Here is a 21,179-nt window from a genome sequence, read left to right as displayed (position 1 = left end):
ACCAGTCCTTTGTACCTAGTCCAAAGATTTGAAACAATTCATGAAGGCATGCTATAGTACTTTGTGCATTATCAGCTGGAGAGCCATCATGTAGGTATCACAGGTTCCTCCTAGTCTACAGAGGAATGTCTTCTAGCATCTGTCTGTTAGGAGGTTCCAATACTTGAGTGTGTCCTGTGTCCCATCTATCAAAAATGAGCCTATGAGCTGATGGTTCATTGTCCCACACCACATGTTTATATTCCATGGACACTGACATTCCACCTGAAAAAGCCAATTGGGGTTGTCAATAAATCAATAGTGCTTGTTATATTAGTTTACCTGGCCACAATTGGTAAATGTGACTTTATCACTAAAGAAGATACATGATACATCTGGAGTATCCCATCTTAAGGCTCATGTTCAGAAGTTAACATGATCCTCATAATTATGTCCATTCAGCTCTTGATGGAGAGAGATGTGACAGGGACAGAGCCTCCGTCAATGGAGAATGTGTAGGACACTTGCCTGACTCATGCCACTTCCTTGTGCAATTATGCAGGAGCTAACATCTGGATCAACTGCAGCAGGAGCAAAAACAGAATTTTGTCCTCTTCTGTCATCACTTGTTTCCTTCTATTATGTTGTCTAGGTGTTACACTACCACTTCCATTTAATTGGTTGAAGAGGCTGATAAATAACTGCTGAGATGGCTGAAGTCTATTGTGATATCTTGCCCCCATACAACTTAGAAGAACAAACTGCTTTCTTCTTACACTCTCCATACACCATGAGCATGTTGTTTTTTCTCTGCATTGGTAAATCCCAACATCCACTCACAATCTACTGCTTGTTGCGTCACACACTAAGTGACTACCAAGTCTTAGTGCCCTTAATGAACACACAAACACTGGAAGCAAACGTAACAGCAATATACCGAGCAAGAACACAGGTCGAATGGCACAAACAAGTGTTGGTGTGGAAACATTTCAAAATATGATATCTCATAAATGACTCACAACAAACAACACACATCTTGTAGTTCACCCTACTTTTAGTTTATTAATGTCAATAGAATTGTGAATTGTGGTTTATTAGTCTCATAACATACATAATCTAAATCATTTGATTCAGGTACAGGAGACACATCAAAATTTTGGTAAAGTTTTACCACACACATACAACACCTTATTTTAATAAATGGTACCATAACAATAATACAGTACAAAAATACACATACAATAAAAAAACTAACAATTAATTACAACTGATTTTAACAAATGGTATCATAATAATAATACAATTTTGTTACACATACAATAAAAGACTAACAATTAGTTATCCCTTGCTCAAATTATCATGTCATCCTCTATGAATTCTTCTACTGAATAGTAGAATTTCTCCCACAGAATCTGCTGTAGCCTTATTTTTAGACTCTCTGGCTTCATATTAAATATATTTTTGCCCATTAGCTTGTTATATACTGTCATCCCCATATACTGTGGAGTTCATGCATATAATTTCAAATGGTGTGTGGGTAACATAAAATTATTTTTATTTTTTGTGTTGTATGTGTGGTTAAAATGATTTTCCTCAAATAATTTTTGTCTGCTGTGTACAAAGAGTGTAATTTCATAAATGTATGAGGAGGGAACTGTTAGGATTTGTAGGTTCCGAAATAATGGGTGACAAGAGTCTGTTTGTTGTGCACTACACATGTATCTTATAACTTTCTTTTGCAGTTTCAGTATTCGAGATGCACTACTTGAATTTCCCCAGAAAATGATACCATACCTAAGGACAGATTCAAAATAACTATGATGTGCTATTTTTTGTGTACTCATGTCAGTAGAGTTTGCTAGTATTTGCATTGCAAATGCAAAGCTGTTTAGTTTATTTGATAGGAACTCAATATGTGTACTCCAGTTTAAGTTGTCCACATTTAGTCCTAGGAATTTGACTGTGTTAACTTCTTCCATAGGAATTAAAACAGAAGTATCGTCCGCAAACAGAACTGATGGGGAATTTATATTTATGGGCAAGTCATTGCTCCATTTAAGAAAGTGTATGTTTGCAGAAAAATACACTTTCTAAGTATTATTACAATCTGTTTACTTGATAACACTACAAGTTCCTAAACTACCAGTTCATTCTGTCAAAGCACTTTCCATTTGCACACTATTTATGGAGCAAGTTTTTGGTGATTCACACTGTATAAATTACATAAAATAATAAATTAGCTGGAAAACAGCAGATCATGTTCACAGCTATAAAATTACTGGAGTATCTTCATCAATAAAATGACTAATCAACACAATGGTTCACTGTTCTAAATCCTGATTAGTTAAGAAATTTAAATAAAGTCCCCACAACTCTGAGACTAAGTCCAACTCTGTACAAAATAATCAAAGTCTGTACAGTGTCAGAATATTTCTAAGTCACAAGAAACTTGAAATATTTCAAATACCCAATGAATGTGGCTGCACCACTGCCCATACCTATGCACATGCTATCTCCTTCAAATCGTCCCAAAATGCGAGTGCTGTCTTCCTGTACTGAGTGACCATGAGGATCTTGGCCACTGATCTTATAAACACCTGGTCATCTCTTCCAGAAAACTGTCATCCTTCTCTAACTCTTGGCACCCCCACCCACAAAATGTGTGAACACTGACATAACCACTCCTTTTACACAACTTTTGATACAAAAGTTTGATTAAAATTCTGTTTGTGCCTTAGCTGCACATTACAATTCAACACTATAAACATATATAATAATAATTTTCAGGTACCATGGTCTGCTCACAAATCAGAGTTTAAATATTTACAATTTGTAGTTGCAATAGTGGGAATTGGTTATTCTAGTGATACATTTACTAATTATGGTACAATTATGAGTGGTATTGTTTTTATAGGATTTTCCCCCTCTTTCCATTGCTGTTATTAGAATTCATTTATCTTCAATTAAATTTAAATCATTGGCAAAACTATGCAAACTTCTCAAAGATCAATAAAAATAATAAATCTCAACATCTAAATAGTGTGTGTGTGGTGAACAATAATCACTGCCAACACATACACCATGCTGTCAGTGTACTGTCTTCATTCAAAAGATATGCTGATTTTAATTAATATTCCAATTAAATATCCTTCATAGCTGAATTATTATAGTGATTGAACATGTCAGTAGTTCCATCAATGTGTGTTATCAAAAGCTACAAACTGAGTGCTGGTGGGATGAATACTTTAAAAGTTATAAAATATTTAGTGAATTACTTTATTTAACCTGTTTGTCTCAGTACCTCATCTTATATAACATTTCCAGATCATATCTATATACCATGGGATTCATAATCAAATTCTCTTTCATTAAACAGCTTGTGCTCCCCTGTAAGCAGCATGAATCACACTGCACGTGCACAAGTAAGTACAATGGCATTTGGAAGATATAACAGCTACTGGGTACTGATATCACACCCAGTCCACAAGAAACAAACATGGAGCAAGGCTGCCTCCACTGGAATTGAGCTGCCGCCCAGTGCTGCCTGGCCTTAGCACAGCTGGTGGCTAGCTAGCTACTGGCGTGAACTCTGCCTTACACTCACTACATGTGTGTGACTTCAATGCTGCACTCAGCCAAACAGAATCCCAATATGCAGATATGACTTAGCATGTTCTGCAATCCACAACACCAGGGCTATCAACATTTATGCACTACCAGGAAGCAGTAAAAGATGCAACAGAGTCAACTTCTTTAAAATCAAGGTAATTCCCCACTTTGGAGTGCACCAAGAAGATTTAATCTTGGCTGGAAATTTTAACTGTCTCTTAAATACTTAAGATTAAACCCTAATTTCAAAATGTCATGACAGTTAGCCTACTCAGTCAAGCAAATTATATTAACTGGTATATTGGAACATAAGAATAGAAATGTTTCCATTTTTACATGTATGATCAATACTTCCGCAAGATGGTTAGATAGCATTTATGTCTAATGACTTGAAGAACTGAACATTACAAACTGAAGTGTGGCCTACCCGTTTCATGGATCATGCAGCCTATATATGTACATTAGATATGGAAAATGAAAAACCTGTCAAGAAAGAGGAATGTGGAAACTTAACTTCTTATACTCGCAAGATGAAAAATGCTGCAAACAGGTCAGCTGGATGTGGAAGAATGTGACCAGAAATATGCATCATATGATTCTGCAATAAGTCAGTGGCTCAAGGATGCAAAGCCAAAAATTCGACAAATATTAATAAACTACTAGTGAGTAAAATATTTCTGGTAGAAGAAAAGAAGTGAATTTTACTTACAGTGTTTTCGAGACCTTTACAAACTAGATGCCTCAGTTATCGGAAATTATCCAGAAAATAAATTATAAAATTTTTCAATGGAGAAATAACACTGCCAACTGGTTGAAAATAATTGTTTAATACATTTACCTAAGTAAAAAATTTTGGCACAAAATCAGAAACATTTAGTTGGATATAAAATTGTGGGTGAGGAGGCAGGATAGTGTACACCATGAAGAAACCTCAATGCATCACATCCTGTGTGAAAGTGAAGAGTGCACAAAGGAAAATATTGACAGAAATTAAAAGGGAAGATGGGACAGCACTTAGAACACAGCATGAAATAAAGGGAGGCATCTACAGTAATTTACGCAGTTTGATGTTGAATAGACCAGTGATAATACTACTCAGGGATAACTCTTAAGGAAGAGAAATATCAACAATATCAACTCAGAAAATCCCACATTGGTGATCAACTAAGAAGAATTGGAAATTGCAATAGCACACAGTCCTAAAAATAAATTATCGAGCCCTTCTGGAATACTCGTAGAGTATTATCCGATTTTCCAAGAACAAACAAAGATTAAATAAACTAATGAACTCTGACACAGAAATCCCAAAGGCCTTTGCAATGTTTTCATTAAAAACCTGAGACCCATAACATTACTTAACAGGGTCTATAAGATCATGGCATGTATACTAACTCAAAGGCTCAGACTGTAATGTGGCCCTCACCATACCAGCATGGGCAAAGATACATTGATTATACAGACTATGTGTGATTATAGAGTTATAATAACCAGAGCACATGTTCTAAAATTGAGAAGTGCTGTACGTCATTCTACTCTTAAAAAGCACGTGACACAGTGAACCATCATCACTTATTCAAAATTATGAAGACAGTGGGTTTTCCACAACATTTTCTCAATTGTAATACTCAGAATATTAAGCTTAAGTTCATCCAGAATCGTAATAAATGGTCAATCAACAAAAAAAAAAAAAAAAAAAAAAAATTAATTGCAATAGTTCAGCAAGGCAAGGCTGTGCAGTGTTAATGGCTCTATTCATCATCACATTAAAAATTCTGCTAGCCGTTCTGGCACAACAGTTATGAGGGCTAAATATGAATGCTCAAAATATCATAGATAGGGCATATGATGAGATGTGGGTTTCATTTTTATGAATGCAGGGTTGCCTGCTCAGCAGTCATAAACAGCATAATCACAACACAGGCCTACAGATAGTGTCAACTCTGTTAGAAGATGCCAATGTGGTTGCACTATTTTAAAATGTCAGTCACAAGTGCACTGAACAAGAACATGTTAGAGTCATTCCACTTGTTGGATATTTAAAGGGCTGCAAGGTCCAATGACAGTTAGTTGTCTGAATTAAACTGAAAGTTACCTATGAGTTGTATACATGTGTCACTGAGAGCTCTACAGTGCTCTATGAGCGTCTATTTGCTGGAGGACGCCCTGAAAGGCAGCACCCCTTGAATGAACTTAGATTTGGGGTTGAGTAAAGCTGCTTTGTTTAAGACTTCATGTCTAAATGGTCATTAGTGGACACACGTGTTTTACGTTAATACTCTTCGTATGAGCTAGACTGTGCTTACCGTACTTACAACAAACATAGTGACTCTTATTCAGTTCTGTCACTCAGTAGTCGTGTAGCTACTTTGACAAACTGGGACAATAACTTTGTGTGCAATGTAACACATGGTAATAACTGTCACAGGATTTTATAAATCATATTACACAATACTGTTGAATTTTATTCACTTATACTCCTCATGCAGCCTTAGAGATGAATGTCTGGTGTAACCTGTTCAGATAATTTGCAATCTGTTGTTTGTCACATTTGCTAAGTACAACTTTTCTTTCTTTTCTTGGTATTGCCATTGAACTCTGTGATGTCTGGTGCCACAAAAGTCTTACAATCACTAATAGAGAAGTATATATTTGTTAGTCACCAAGATATCTAATACAGGGTTGGACAAAAATATGGAAACATCAAAAACATAACAAATAACAATGCTTGATATGGGGTAAGAAACCTGTTGGCATTCGAAACAGCTTCCATTCATCTTGGAATAGACAAATACAAGTTCTGTATGGTTTTCCGGGGAATATTATACCATCCCTCCTGTAAAATAGTAGCAAGTTCAGGTAAAAATGATGGAGATGGATAACACTCACACACCCTTCTCTCCAACGTACAGTAGACCACAAAGTCTCAATGGTATCAATATATGGTGATTGCGGTGGCCAGAGGAGATGCAACATTTCATTCTCAAAAAACTAGTCCCAGACAGTGTGAACAGGAGCTCTGTCAACTTGGAACACTGCAACACCATTGGGGAACAAACATTGTGCCACGGGATGGACCAGATCAGACAGAATGGCCACATAATCCTCGGCAGCAATGCAACCTCACGGAGTAACCATGGGGCCCATGGAATATCATGATATGCTTGCCCAAATCCTCACTGAACCCCTGCCATGTATCACTTGGGATGTAAAGGTGGCTAGAAGCTGGAAACAGTGTGAAACAAGAATCATACAACCCAATTACTTTCTTCCATTGTACCACAGTCCAGATTTTATGTCTTCAGCACCACGTTTTCCTGTTAAGGGCATTTTCATCACTGATGAGTGGTTTTAGAATTGCAGCTCACTCTGTAGGTCCCTGTTTATGAAACTCCCTTTACGTTGTTTTTGTGCTGACAGTATTTGTGAGTGTGACATTCAATTCTGATGAGACTTTTGCAGCTGTTCTCCTTGTATTTTTTGTCACAATCTCTTCAATGACCACCTGTCATGATCACTTGAAACATACTATCATCTGCATTGTGACTTAGTGGATCATGTTCTCTGGATTATGTTCTTTTCCTTTCCCTAATTGTAATATAATCTATGATACAGTGTCTCTCAAAACACCAGCCAATCTGGCTTCCTTGGTTATGGAAGCATCCACCATCCAAACAACAACAATTTGCTCAAGTTCAGATTCACTTAGCTCCAACATGATGCAATCACAGCTACACAGAACACTGTTATGACCATGACTGACACTTGAGAACTTTGCACAGGTGTAATGCAGGGTCAAATACAACAGCACAACCTGCAGGCATGGCTAGCATCTGCTTTCATGTTCAAAAAATATTTCTCATGATGTTTCTCTAGTTTTGTCCAACTGCTGCATGTTACACTCACAAGCAGACTCTAGTTGACTGCTGGAGGTAATTTTCAGGAAATAAATCAAGAAAAATGTCAGATAAATCCTGGAAGCCATTTTAATCATGCAAGTCTTTAAATGTGTGGATAGCAAGTCTAAAGGTTGCAAATCTTATGAACAGTATTCTCCAAGTTTTCTCTAAGGCATTTTAACACTGTAGCTCCAGTTTTTGATGGCCTATGAGAGCAGCATATTCCTGTTAAAAACTGCAGTTACTGACTTTTCTAATTTAGTGCACAGAACTGTTAAATCAATTTTTTCAGTTATTTACTGTTTTACATAGTTATACAGGGTGTTTAAAAAATGACCGGTATATTTGAAACGGCAATAAAAACTAAACGAGTAGCGATAAAAATACACCGTTTGTTGCAATATGCTTGGGACAACAGTACATTTTCAGGCGGACAAACTTTCGAAATTACAGTAGTTACAATTTTCAACAGATGGCGCTGCAACTGATGTGAAAGATATAGAAGACAACACAGTCTGTGGGTGCGCAATTCTGTACATCGTCTTTCTGCTGTAAGCGTGTGCTGTTCACAACGTGCAAGTGTGCTGTAGACAACATGGTTTATTCCTTAGAACAGAGGATTTTTCTGGTGTTGGAATTCCACCGCCTAGAACACAGTGTTGTTGCAACAAGACGAAGTTTTCAACGGTGGTTTAATGTAACGAAAGGACCGAAAAGCGATACAATAAAGGATCTGTTTGAAAAATTTCAACGGACTGGGAACGTGACGGATGAACGTGCTGGAAAGGTAGGGCGACCGCGTATGGCAACCACAGAGGGCAACGCGCAGCTAGTGCAGCAGGTGATCCAACAGCGGCCTCGGGTTTCCGTTCGCCGTGTTGCAGCTACGGTCCAAATGACGCCAACGTCCACGTATCGTCTCATGCGCCAGGGTTTACACCTCTATCCATACAAAATTCAAACGCGGCAACCCCTCAGCGCCGCTACCATTGCTGCACGAGAGACATTCGCTAACGATATAGTGCACAGGATTGATGACAGTGATATGTATGTGGGCAGCATTTGGTTTACTGACGAAGCTTATTTTTACCTGGACGGCTTCGTCAATAAACAGAACTGGCGCATATGGGGAACCGAAAAGCCCCATGTTGCAGTCCCATCATCCCTGCATCTTCAAAACGTACTGGTCTGGGCTGCCATTTCTTCCAAAGGAATCATTGGCCCATTTTTCAGATCCGAAACGATTACTGCATCACGCTATCTGGACATTCTTCGTGAATTTGTGGCGGTACAAACTGCCTTAGACGACACTGCGAACACCTCGTGGTTTATGCAAGATGGTGCCCGGCCACATCGCACGGCCGACGTCTTTAATTTCCTGAATGAATATTTCGATGATCGTGTGATTGCTTTGGGCTATCCGAAACATACAGGAGGCGGTGTGGACTGGCCTTCCTATTCGCCAGACATGAACCTCTGTGACTTCTTTCTGTGAGGACACTTCAAAGACCAGGTGTACCGCCAGAATCCAGAAACAATTGAACAGCTGAAGCAGTACATCTCATCTGCATGTGAAGCCATTCCGCCAGACACGTTGTCAAAGGTTTCAGGTAATCATTCAGAGACTACGCCATATTATTGCTACGCATGGTGGATATGTGGAAAATATTGTACTATAGAGTTTCCCAGACCGCAGCGCCATCTGTTGTTGAAAATTGTAACTACTGTAATTTCGAAAGTTTGTCTGCCTGAAAATGTACTGTTGTCCCAAGCATATTGCAACAAACGGTGTATTTCTATCGCTGCTCATTTAGTTTTTATTGCCGTTTCAAATATACCGGTCATTTTTGAAACACCCTGTAGTTGCACTTCTTATACAAAAGTAGCCTCTATCACTTTTTAGACAAGTAGCAAAAGAACAACATACGTGAAAATTTTGTTTTCATTCCATACTCTGATGAATTACTCAAATTTCTCCTTCTAAAAAGAAAGATGCAGAGTTTATTGAGTGGAAATGATTAACTATTTGAAGTTTGATGGTATTGGTATTGTCTTATGTTTGGTATGTCAGTGGAAGTGGCTAAAACTAGTCCAACACACTCAAAACTTTGAATAAAATTTCACAATATTGCTTACCATCCCAGTCAGAAACTGTGTTGTACAGAACTTTGTAGCCAAGTAGAATACCATTGACATCATCCGCTGCTATAGGCAACCATGTTACTAGTATGCTTTGTGACGATTTACTGGTGCATTTAAGATTTCCAGGAGGTAATTCTGGAACTAAGGAAATTACAAAATTTTAAAACAATTCAGCCAGAGAGAGGTCTGAAAATTGTGAATTTTATCTAGTTTACTAAATTACAAATACTATGATTACTCAAAATTATGCATTCTGTATTGCATTAAAGCTCTTTTCAGCAACTTACTCATTATATGACATTTCAGCACCCACTATGCAGTAATGCAATAAGCAGATTATTTTTTAATGATCTATATCTTAATATCTAGAATTCAATAGCCCCTCATTGAAATGGAGAGCAAATATAAGAAAACTATTGTTGCATAACGGCGATTATCACATTCATAATGTTACTTATTGTGTATTTGGTACTGACAGGATTTTGTGTTAATAATATAATTCAAATGAAGTTTGGGGAGAATGAATGACACAATGAATCACACACACACACACACACACACACACACACACACACACACACACACACACACACACACAGGGGGTGGGGGGTGGGGTGAGTTATCAATTGGATGAACATTGATGGCAATGGGAAAGACTGGACATGAGGAAGCCAAAAGAAACAAAATACAACCTGAGAGAAAACTTGTTACCCTTCTGACAAGGAGTGCACTGCAAATCAGGACAACAAGGAAGGGGGTTTAAGGAAGCTCACTGTTAAGTCCAGCCTTACATAACCTCACATTGTGCCTTTACTAATACTGTTTATTACACAGTATGTGATGAATGTTGAGGGTGTGTGCCACATGCAGAATACTGGTACCAAGAACTTAGATGATTTAATGTAGTCCCATTGTAACTGTACAAAACACAGAAGTATCAGGTGAGAAAACTATGACTTTAACAATTCATTAGAAAGATCAACATGTTTCTATTAAAATTTAGTATTAATAAATAGATGAGGCAAAGGACATGGTTGCCTTGGAATTATATGTATTACTGTACTTGTAGTGTTCAGATATTACACATCAATAAACATTACCCATGAAGAGTTGGAAAATATGCATCTCATATATGGGGTCACTGAATACAGTGAAAAAGTGCTATAGTGGTGCTATAATGACATGCTCACTTGGTGACAGAAAGCACATAACATACTTTTACATCTGTCTGCGAGCTGTTGCATTACTCTGTATTTTGTGTTGTATATTTTGGTAATAGCATATTACAGGCTTTTTCACTGTTGTGATGTATATTTACCAAAGAAAAGATAATTGGGATAAGATACTGAACAAATTATAATTACAATATTATTCTATATGGAGCCACTCATAAAAATTCCTGAATAACATCCAAAATTTTGTCAATGGAGTTCAGGTCCACCCTGTATATGCATATTAATAAACTTACTGATATTTTTAAGGGCTTGGCTGCCCTCTGAGGTCCCTACAGTAATATATATTCACAATACACATTTAGTCGTAGAAGATATTATGGAGAAAGCAGTATGCATGACTCCAGAACCTAATTGTAAAAGGGGAGGGGAGGGGAGGAAGAAGTACAAAGTTAGTAACAACAAGATACTAAGTAAAAGAAAATAACTCATTACTTTTAATAAGCATTATGTAAACACACAGTTATATCTTCACATGGTTGTAATATATTATCTATAAATGCTGTAGAATAAAAGTTTATCCAAAATTAAATTAAATTATAAAATTACCATCTTCTTCAGTAAAAACTGAGACTCCCAAGCTCTGAGGCCCTGCACCTGCACTGTTGTATGCTTGAACAAATATAACATACTCTGTAAATTTCTTAAGACCTGTAAGGAGGATTCTCAGCTCGGCACCTGGGAGAACTTCATAGGTTTTATAATGGAATGGTTCAGATGAGTTACTTGTTCGGTAACCAATGTAGTAGCCAATTATTTCTCCATGTTGATATTGATCACGTGGTGGCTATAAATTAAGAAATAGATTACAAAACACATTAAATACAAAAACAAATACCACAAGCACAGAGACGTTAATTTATAAGTTTGAGGTAACAATTTATGAACAATTATTTATGAAAATTGGCTGAACAAATTTTGAACTCACTAGGGGGAAAAAAGGAAAAGAAAGCATCATATTTCAAATACAGAATAGTATAATGAAAAGGATAGTTGCTACTATTCACCATACAGCAGAGTTGCTCAGTTGCAGAAAGGCACAACAAAAAGACTCACACAACCACTGTCTCTGGCAGCTGGAGCCAGACTGCATGCAGCAGCACATTATGGGAGAGGCAACTGGGTGGGGGTAGGGAGGAGGCTGGGGCAGGGAGAGGGAGGGATAATAGGGTAGGGTGGGGGATAGTTAAGTACTGCTGGGAGCATGCAGGAATGAGGTGGAGAGAGTTTCAACTACATCTTGTCATGCCCTAAAATGCCCTGGGAGCATGCCACCCAACACAACATCCTTTATTTCAATGACTGCTCATAGCCTGTGCCATCTGGATCCTTCCCAGCAACCCCATCTTTCCTGAACTGCGCAGGTGGGAACTCTCCCTGCAACATATCCAATGTTCCCATAGCCCTCCTGGCCTCAACCTTCGTTAGTCATTATCCTTACCCATCCAATCCCTTCCCAGTTCCCATTACAGCACTACACAGTGCTCTATTCCACCAATGCACCCCATCTTTTCACTTCTTTCCCTTCCTGTTAACTCCCCCTTCACTCCTCCTGCCATCCGTCTAACCTCCCCTCTCCATCTCGTCCCTGCACACCTCCCAGCAGCACTTTACCATCCCCCACCCCTACCCTGCTACCCCCCCCCTCCCCGCCCCCCCCCCCCCCCCCCCCAACCCCCACTCATTTACCTCTCTCATGAGCCCCTGGTCACAGTCTGGCTCCAGCTGCCAGAGACTGCGATCATGTGTGTGTTGAATTTGCACCTGTGTGTGTGTGTGTGTGTGTGTGTGTGTGTGTGTGTGTGTGTGTGTGTGTGTGTGTGTTTTGTGGATGTTGTCTATTTTTGACAAAGGCCTTTTTGGCTAAAAGCAAATTTTCTGACAGTCTTTTTGTTGTGCCTTTCTTTGGCTCAGCATCTCTGCTATATGGAGAGTCGCAACTATTCTTTTGATTATATTGTTACAGAATAGGAGTACAGTAGATTTTATTGAGATTGCTTGCACTGAAGCTTACAGATTCACATATATCTGATGTTCCTCGTGCTTTTCTCAACAGTGACAACTGTTATGATTTGTTGTATTAGATACAGTGAAATAAAGCAGAACCAGTCATTATAAACATGTTAGATCTTGAAAATATGATTACCAGAAGACAAGTTTAAGCAGGTATGACACTTTTACCTAAGATGTCCAAAAAATGGGAGTGTTGTTTCCAAAATGTGGTTAGATAATCACATTTATTGATGTAGTAGTGATATTCTTTTAATTTTTGTTAAAATACATTCATTCAAAAATTATTTCTATCAGGCTCAGCCACAATGTTCATTAATGTTGTTCCTGTTATAACACAAACCTACATGTTTTGTGAGATCATGCACACATACTAAGGCAAAATGTAGACAAGAAACGTAGCACACTAAACAAAACACTATGCGGAAAGCAGAGGACCTTGTAACATGAACACAGTTATTTTGTAGAACAAGTGGACAGCTGTATGTATTTTAGTAATGTGCAAGAATTCTTCTACAAGATTAACAGAATAGTGGGAACATTATCTTTCAAATAACTTTGCTTTGTTTTTTAATGTGGATACCATTCATGATAATTGTGGTTGAAACTAACCAAAAAAGCTCCAATTATGATCTCATACATGGTGAAATCAACAGTTCTAAGTATGTTTGTTTCCTTTTGGATTATATACTTGGATCAACAGCTGGTGCAGGGATTGGCAGCTGACTCTCAACATAAAAAAAGCATACTGCACATTAATGGATAGAAAGACACTTTATTAAATGATTACATGATTTCAGAACAGGCACTGGGAGTGGTTACATCCATTAAACTCTTGAGAGTATATGTATGGAGTGATTTAATATTGAATGGACTCCTAAAACTAGTCATAGAAAAGGTAGATGCCAGACTGAAATTAAATGGGAGAATCCACAAGAAATGTAGTCCAGCCACAAATAATGCAACAAAAAAAACCATTGTTCAAGCAATACTTGAGTATTGCTCATCCCGTAATCATACCAGATAAATTCGTTAGAAGAAATAGAGAAGATCCAAAGAAGAGCAGAACATTTAACATCAGGTTCATTTAGTAAGTGTGAAAGTGTCACAGATATTAGCATCCAACTCCAGTGGCAGATGCATATTATGGTGTGGTTTATGTTAAAATTAAATGAGCTTATGTTCTTTGAAGAGTCAAGTAATGTATTACCTCCTCCTATGTACATCTCACTAATATATTGTGAACATAAAATTAGAGAGATTAAAGCTCAACAGGCAGCATTAGGGGCTGGAACAGGAAAGGGGAGGAAATTACAGTGGTACACAAAATAGCCTCTGCCATACATCATAATGTAGCTTGTGGAATAAGGATGTACATACTAGAGGTCTGCAAACAGGGTGTTTCACTCGTTTATACTTGCTCGAGCCCGCTGAGCTTGGCATGGCTTCCTCAAGTACAAATATTTGAAGCGAGGATGCTGTGATTGAACCAGGCACCACGGGGATGGCAGAGGCCACTGGGTCTGGCGCACTTGCCTCATTGCTGATGCGCCTCATTTTAATAGCAGCTATGTGTGTCTGCAGGTTGGTGCCCCTTGTGACATGCTCCCATCAGCAGATGAATCTATTATCACATCAACTTAGTTATGCTGTAGATGCATATTCCTGTGTGGTAGTGTCTAACAGTGACACCATTATGATCCATAAGAGAAAATAGCGTGCTTTAGGCAATAATGAAAATTTAGAAACATTATGGAGTTTCACAGGAAAACTATGTAACTACCAATTTTTGTAACATTGCTGTTGGTTATAACACTATCTGCTTTACTGGCTCACATATACATACATGAACTTGACCCTCTAGCAAATTAGAAATCTAACAAGAACAAAATTGTCTCCAAATTATTCCCTGTTGACATAATTACAATGAATAGACTCATTTCAGATCAAGTTTGTGTCATCTGTCTGAGATATTGTATCAAACCACAATGTAATTTCTTTTGCTATTCACATTTGAGTATGGACGACAAGACATTTTTTTCACTAAATTTGACAGTTTGGGAAAGAGACTGGGGTTACACTATCACCTTTCAAACAGATCTTCATTGTCAGTAGTATACATTTGGGTTAAATAAAAGTCAACTTTGTGGGCAGATTGAGTGTGACATAGCCTACAGTGAACTCATTCTGAAAACAGAGACTTCATTTTCTTGGCTGCTGAGTGCAGATGACATTCTCTCAACAGTCAAAAATAAATATTTACAAATATAACAAAAACAGTGTAAGATATTACTGCTAAGTTATAGTTTTGTTCTAACTTATCAGAAACATATTTCATCACATACTTGGTATGCAGTATTTAAAATCTCATCTCTATCAGAAACAGACATCATTTCCAATAACTGGAATGGTGAATACAGAATTGTTACTATTCTGTACAATGTCCAAATTTTGACTTTCTCATCTGTGAGATGGAGACGGCACTGTTTCAGCACTCATAGTATCTGCAGTTAATAGACAACTAGCATTTTGCAATTAAGCACAATTTTCATTTTTTGGACATGCAGCATGTCTATAGTAATTTAAACATATGTATCTCTGCACAATGTCTTTTCAGTTTGTGCACCTGTAACAAAACAAACTGAATTGTTGGAAAATGCTCAACTCCCAGGTTTACAATTGCATCTTTGAATGACTCTAAAAATTTCAGTAGTTCTTTTGCAGTGTTTTTGTCACAATCAGTAAGTTTTTCAGAGATGCCTCTGTCTGGAAGCAGTTCCATGATTTTGTCATACTGTCTTATTACATAGTGTAGCATTCTAAACAAGCTGTTCCACTTACTCTCCATTTCTTGCTTCAAGCTTAGCTGCATCCATTTCACATCAACAATTTTCTTCATGAAATGGACACTATCTGTAGCAGCATAAGTCATGGAGTAAACCACTCCAAGCCCATTTATCAAATAATTATCAACCAACATGTGTTTCTGGACTGTTTTCAAAACATGTGTAATGCATACATAATGCTGAAAGGATTGCAGTGCATTACATATATTACTGTCTTCATCAGTGGCAAATGAAATCACATTAAAATGTTGGGGATTTACTCCTAATAGTTTGAATAATGTTTCATCGATGTAGTTCAAAATAAATTCAGCACTTTTTTCCCTCGGAAAAGTCAGCTGTACCAGTACCATATTTTGCAGTGCCTAAGCCTGATAAGCAAAGTGCGCAGGTAACATATTTTCCAATTTGTATTGGTCCATACATCCACATGCATTCATGTCTGTTGCCTGGATAATACTGAGCATCAAACTCACTCATATTTTATTGGCTTGCCTTTCAGTGCTTTGTACTACAATCATCAAGCTCCTGACATAAAGCATGAAATCCTACACCTAATGTTAATGTAAATAGATGAAGGTCTCCAACTCACATCTCTATGCACCTTTGTATTTACTACAGTTTCACTGAAACTGCTGATGCTTCATAACTTATATTTGTCATATTCTGTCTAAAAGTGTCTTCAGATGTGTGGTGGCAGAAGTGTAAGACAGGAGAGCAGAGCACTTGCCACAGCACAATAGCCGACATCTTTATCAGTTATTAATGAAAATCTTCCCCATACATTATTACAACTGTCATTTTCCACACTCAGGATATATTATTTTGAATCAATTTTTTCTTTAATACTCTCCTTCATCTCACATTCATGTGACATGCTCCTACAGCTGGCAAGCTGTGCTTGGGTAACTATAGTTGACAGAGGGGCAATTCGAGTGTATGGCGCTCGAACGAGCATCATGGAAGTTGAGTGAGTTGCCCTCTCAGTTCACATGCACTGAGCAATTTGAGTCAGCATAAACACCAGTTGCAGACCTCTAGTAGCTACATATTGCCTTTCGCATTTCAAATATTTGTGTGTGTGAGTTTGTGTTAGTTTCTAGGTCTTGTAATCACTGCAAATTAATGGATGCTCTTTATTTTGCAATTGAGCACTTGCACATATATCAATGCCACAAACATGTGAATAAATAGATCACACTGAGGAAATTTTAATAATGTTGCATTCATTGTGACTGTGACACATAATTCAGTTAAAAGAATGCATTTTCAGTTCAAAAGAAAGATACTTCAATATCAAACCTTATGAGCCTTTTAAAGGACCATTTTGAATTTAGGTTGTTTGTAAACTACTGTTGAAACTATAGATACATGATTACAGTGTTTTAATCAAACAGTGAAAAATCCAGGATGGAATGTAACCTCACCAGACAGTGGAGATGCTTAGTTGCAGATAGGCACAACAAAAAAACTGTCACAAATATAGCTTTCGGCCATGACTGCTGTCTTAGGCAACTGAAACCACTCTGCAAGCAGCAGCACCAGTGGGTGATGGGAGTAGCAATTGGGTGGGGGTAAGGAGGAGGCTAGGGCAGAGAGTGGAAGGAATAGTATGGTGGGGGTGGCGGGCAGTGAAGTACTGCACATTAGACAGAGGGCAGTGGAGAGGCAGGGAGGGTGGGGGGTGGGAGGGGTGAAAGTACAGGAAAAGGAGAGAAGTAAGATGACTGGGTGTGATGGAGGAATGACAACTGTGTAGTGCTGGAATTGGAAGAGGCCAGGCGGGGTGGGGGGGGTGAAAGTACAGGAAAAGGAGAGAAGTAAGATGACTGGGTGTGATGGAGGAATGACAACTGTGTAGTGCTGGAATTGGAAGAGGCCAGGCGGGTTAGGGAAATGTAGGATGTATTGTAGGGAAAGTTCCCACCTGCACGATTCTGAAAAGCTGGTGTCGGTGGAAAGGATCTATATGGCACAGGCTGTAAAGCAATCATTCAAATGAAGGACGTCGTGTTTGGCTGCATTTCAGCTAAAGGGCAGTTTACTTGTTTGTTGGCCACAGTTTCTCAGTGGCCATTCATGCGGACAGACAGCTTATTGGTTGTCATGCCCACATTGAATGCAGCACAGTGGTTGCAGCTTAGCTTGTAGATCACATGACTGGTTTCACAGGTAACCCTGCCTTTGATGGGATAAGTGATGTTGGTGACCAGACTGGAGTAGGTGGTGGTCTGTCCATATCAAACCTACTAACGACCAGCAATACATCCAGTTCAACAGCTGTTCCGTACCAAGAAGTCCCTTCCATACAGTCTAGCCACCCATGGTCATCACATCTGCAGTGATGACTGGTTCCTCTTGAAATATACCAAAGGTCTCACTGAAGCCTACAAAGACCATAATTATTCTCCCAACCTTGCACAGAAACATATCTCCCATGCCTTATCTTTCCAGTCTCCCACCACCTCCTAAAGTCCCACCATCCAGCCACAGAGGAGCTTTCCCTTCATAACTCAGTACCACCCAGGACTGGACAACTGAATTATGTTCTCTGCCAGGGTTTTGACTACCTTTCATCATGCCCTGAAGTGATAAATGTCCTGCCCACTATCCTTCCCACCCCTCCCACAGTGGTATTCCACCATCCACCAAACCTACACAATATGCTTGTCCATCCTTCCACAACCCCTGCTCCCACCCCCTTACCTCATAGATCATACCCTGTAATAGACCTAGATGCAAACATCCTCCCACCACTACCTACTCCAGTCCAGTCACAAACATCACCAAGGCAGGGCTACCTGTGAAACCAGTCATGTAACCTACAAGCTAAGCTCAACCAATGTGCAGCATTCTATGTGTGCATGACAACCAACAAGCTGTCTATCCACATGAATGGCCACTGACAAACTGTGGCCAGAAACAAGTGGACCACCCTGTTGCTGAACACACTGCCAAACATGACATCTTTCATTTCAATGACTGCTTCACAGCCTGTGCCATATGGATCTCTCCCACCAACACCAGCGTTTCTGAATTGTGCAGGTGGGAACTTTCCCTGCAATACATCCTACATTCCCATAACCATCCTGGCCTCAACCTTCACTAGTCATTGTCCTCATCCATCCAGCATCTTTCCTCTTCCCATTCCAACATTACACAGCTGTCATTCTTCCATCACATCCCGTCTTTCTACTTCTCTCCTTTTCCTTCACTCCCCCCCTCCCTCCCCCCCCACTGCCCTGTGTCTAATCTGCAGCATTTCACTGTCCACCACCCCCACCATACTACCCTTCCCTCCCTCACCACCCCAGTCTCCTCCTTACTCCCACCCAGCTGCCACTCCCATCATGAACTGGTGCTGCTGCTCACTGTGTGGTGTGGTTTCAGTTGCCTGAGACTGCTGTCATGTGTGTGCACTTGCATTTGCGTGTGTGTGTGTGTGTGTGTGTGTGTGTGTGAGTGTGTGTGTGTGTGTGTGTGTGTGTGTGTGCGCGCGTGCGTGTGTCTAAGTCTATTGTTGACACATGCCTTAATGGCCACAAGCTATATTTGTGACAGTCTTTTTGTTGTGCCTCTCTGTGACTCAGCATCTTCGCTATACGGTGAGTAGCAATTTTGCTTTTACAAGTGGTCCATGAAAAGCTGGCCTGGACTGCTCATTGTTGCCTGCCAGTTGTCAACTATTGCTTCAAAGCTGTTAAACTTCATTTTGTATTGTTGTTTCTTTATTATCTAGTTATTACATATGTTTCCATTTGTTGTTATACCTGACGGTGGCAGGCAACAATTTGTGTATAACTGGTAAGCATTATGTATTTGGGGCTACTTTTTCAAGTGCCACCCTGTACAAGAAAGTTAAGAACTAATGAATATTATCTCAGCCCATTTGCTTGAAGGAATAAACAAATGATGTAAGAAAGCCTCCCAAAACACCAAACCCATAACCTGCTCCATGATCTTCATGATCTTGACTGTGGGCCAAGACCTCCTATCCTCGTTCCTTCATAACCTCAACATCTTCTCTCCCATACACTTCACCTGGTCCTCCTCAAGCCAATGTGCCACCTTCCAGGATGTTGACCTCCACCTCTCTGATGGTTTCATTCACAACTCTATCCACATTAAACCTACTAACCAGTAACATATGTCACCCAACATCACCCTGGACTGGAACAGCCAAATCATATCCTTCCTCTGAGCTTTCATTACCTCTCATCACGTCCTTCCCTCCTAAAGTGGTGCCTTGTCACCCACCCAACCTGCACAACATCCTAGTCCATCACTATGTCACTCCCTCTCCCAACCTCTTGCCACAGGTATCATATCCCTCTGGTAAACCAAGGTGCAACACCTGCCCAATCCACCTACCCAATGATTCATACTCCAGTCCTGTCACAGGCTTATCATACCCCATGAGAGGCCCGGCCACCTGTGAAAGCAACCATGTCATAAACCAAATCTGCTGCAAACATTGCACAGCTTTCTGTGTCAGTATGACTACCAACTGCTGTCCACAGGATGAATGGCCGCCGGCCGGAGTGGCCGTGCGGTTCTAGGTGCTACAGTCTGGAACCGAGCGACTGCTACAGTCGCAGGTTCAAATCCTGCCTTGGGCATGGATGTGTGTGATGTCCTTAGGTTAGTTAGGTTTAATTAGTTCTAAGTTCTAGGCGACTGATGACCTCAGAAGTTAAGTCGCATAGTGCTAAGAGCCATTTGAACCATTTTTGAGGAATGGCCACCACCAACCTGTTGCCAAGAGCAGAGTTGACCACCTAGTTGCACAACATGCAGCTGAGCATAATGTGCTTGATTATAATGGCTGCTTTACAACACGAGACATCTGGATCCTTCCCTCATATACCTGCTTCTGTGAACTATGCAGATGGGAGCTATCCTTGCAACACATCCTCTTTTCCTGTAATTTTCCTTGTGGCGGAGCTTGGTAACCTACTGTCCTCACACACCCCACCCAACAGTTTCTCCTTTCTCCATCCTGTCACCCCCTGCCCCTTCCCATTTCGCATCCCCACTTCACTTTCCCACACTGGCTCTGGCAACCGTGCATTGCATGCCTAGCCCACACACCTACCACCCCTCTCTTCTGCATTCCTACCTGGAAAACTGGCTGCCTCCTCTTTCTGTCTCCCCACAACCGATACAATCTAGTCCACCTGGTGAAATGGAGCACTTGCACTGTGTGTCCACTGGCACACATATGTACCCACGTGTGTGTGTGTGTGTGTGTGTGTGTGTGTGTGTGTGTGTGTGTGTGTGTGTGTGTGTGTGCGCGCGCTTGACACCAGCTCAAAAAAGACTTTAAAGGCTTATTGTGAAAGGTAGAAAGTTTCCTTTTGTATATACCTATCCATGACTCAGGGCTTCTCCTTTTCAGTGAATGGTCTTCTTTAATCCAGAAGTATTTAGAATAAACAAGTGGCATATACTTGGTTACAGAGTAATAG

The 21,179-nt window shown here is 39.6% G+C and overlaps 1 protein-coding gene across 1 annotated transcript in view; it reads right to left on the bottom strand.

Annotated features, from left to right (window-relative positions):
- The window catches only part of LOC126152796 (Down syndrome cell adhesion molecule-like protein Dscam2), a 189,620-nt gene that overhangs the window by 89,385 nt on the left and 79,056 nt on the right, over positions 1 to 21,179 (bottom strand). The window contains exons 8-9 of the mRNA XM_049916029.1: positions 11,408 to 11,645; positions 9,621 to 9,767 (exon numbers count right to left, since the gene is read on the bottom strand). Coding sequence (XP_049771986.1) covers positions 9,621 to 9,767; positions 11,408 to 11,645 — 385 coding nt within the window. The remainder of the gene's footprint in view (positions 1 to 9,620; positions 9,768 to 11,407; positions 11,646 to 21,179) is intronic.

The sequence above is a fragment of the Schistocerca cancellata genome, chromosome 2 (assembly GCF_023864275.1).
Source record: "Schistocerca cancellata isolate TAMUIC-IGC-003103 chromosome 2, iqSchCanc2.1, whole genome shotgun sequence".
NCBI classification, from domain to species: domain Eukaryota; kingdom Metazoa; phylum Arthropoda; class Insecta; order Orthoptera; family Acrididae; genus Schistocerca; species Schistocerca cancellata.
The sequence above is the reverse complement of the archived record's forward strand: the minus strand, read 5'-3'. Positions and strand labels throughout refer to the sequence as shown.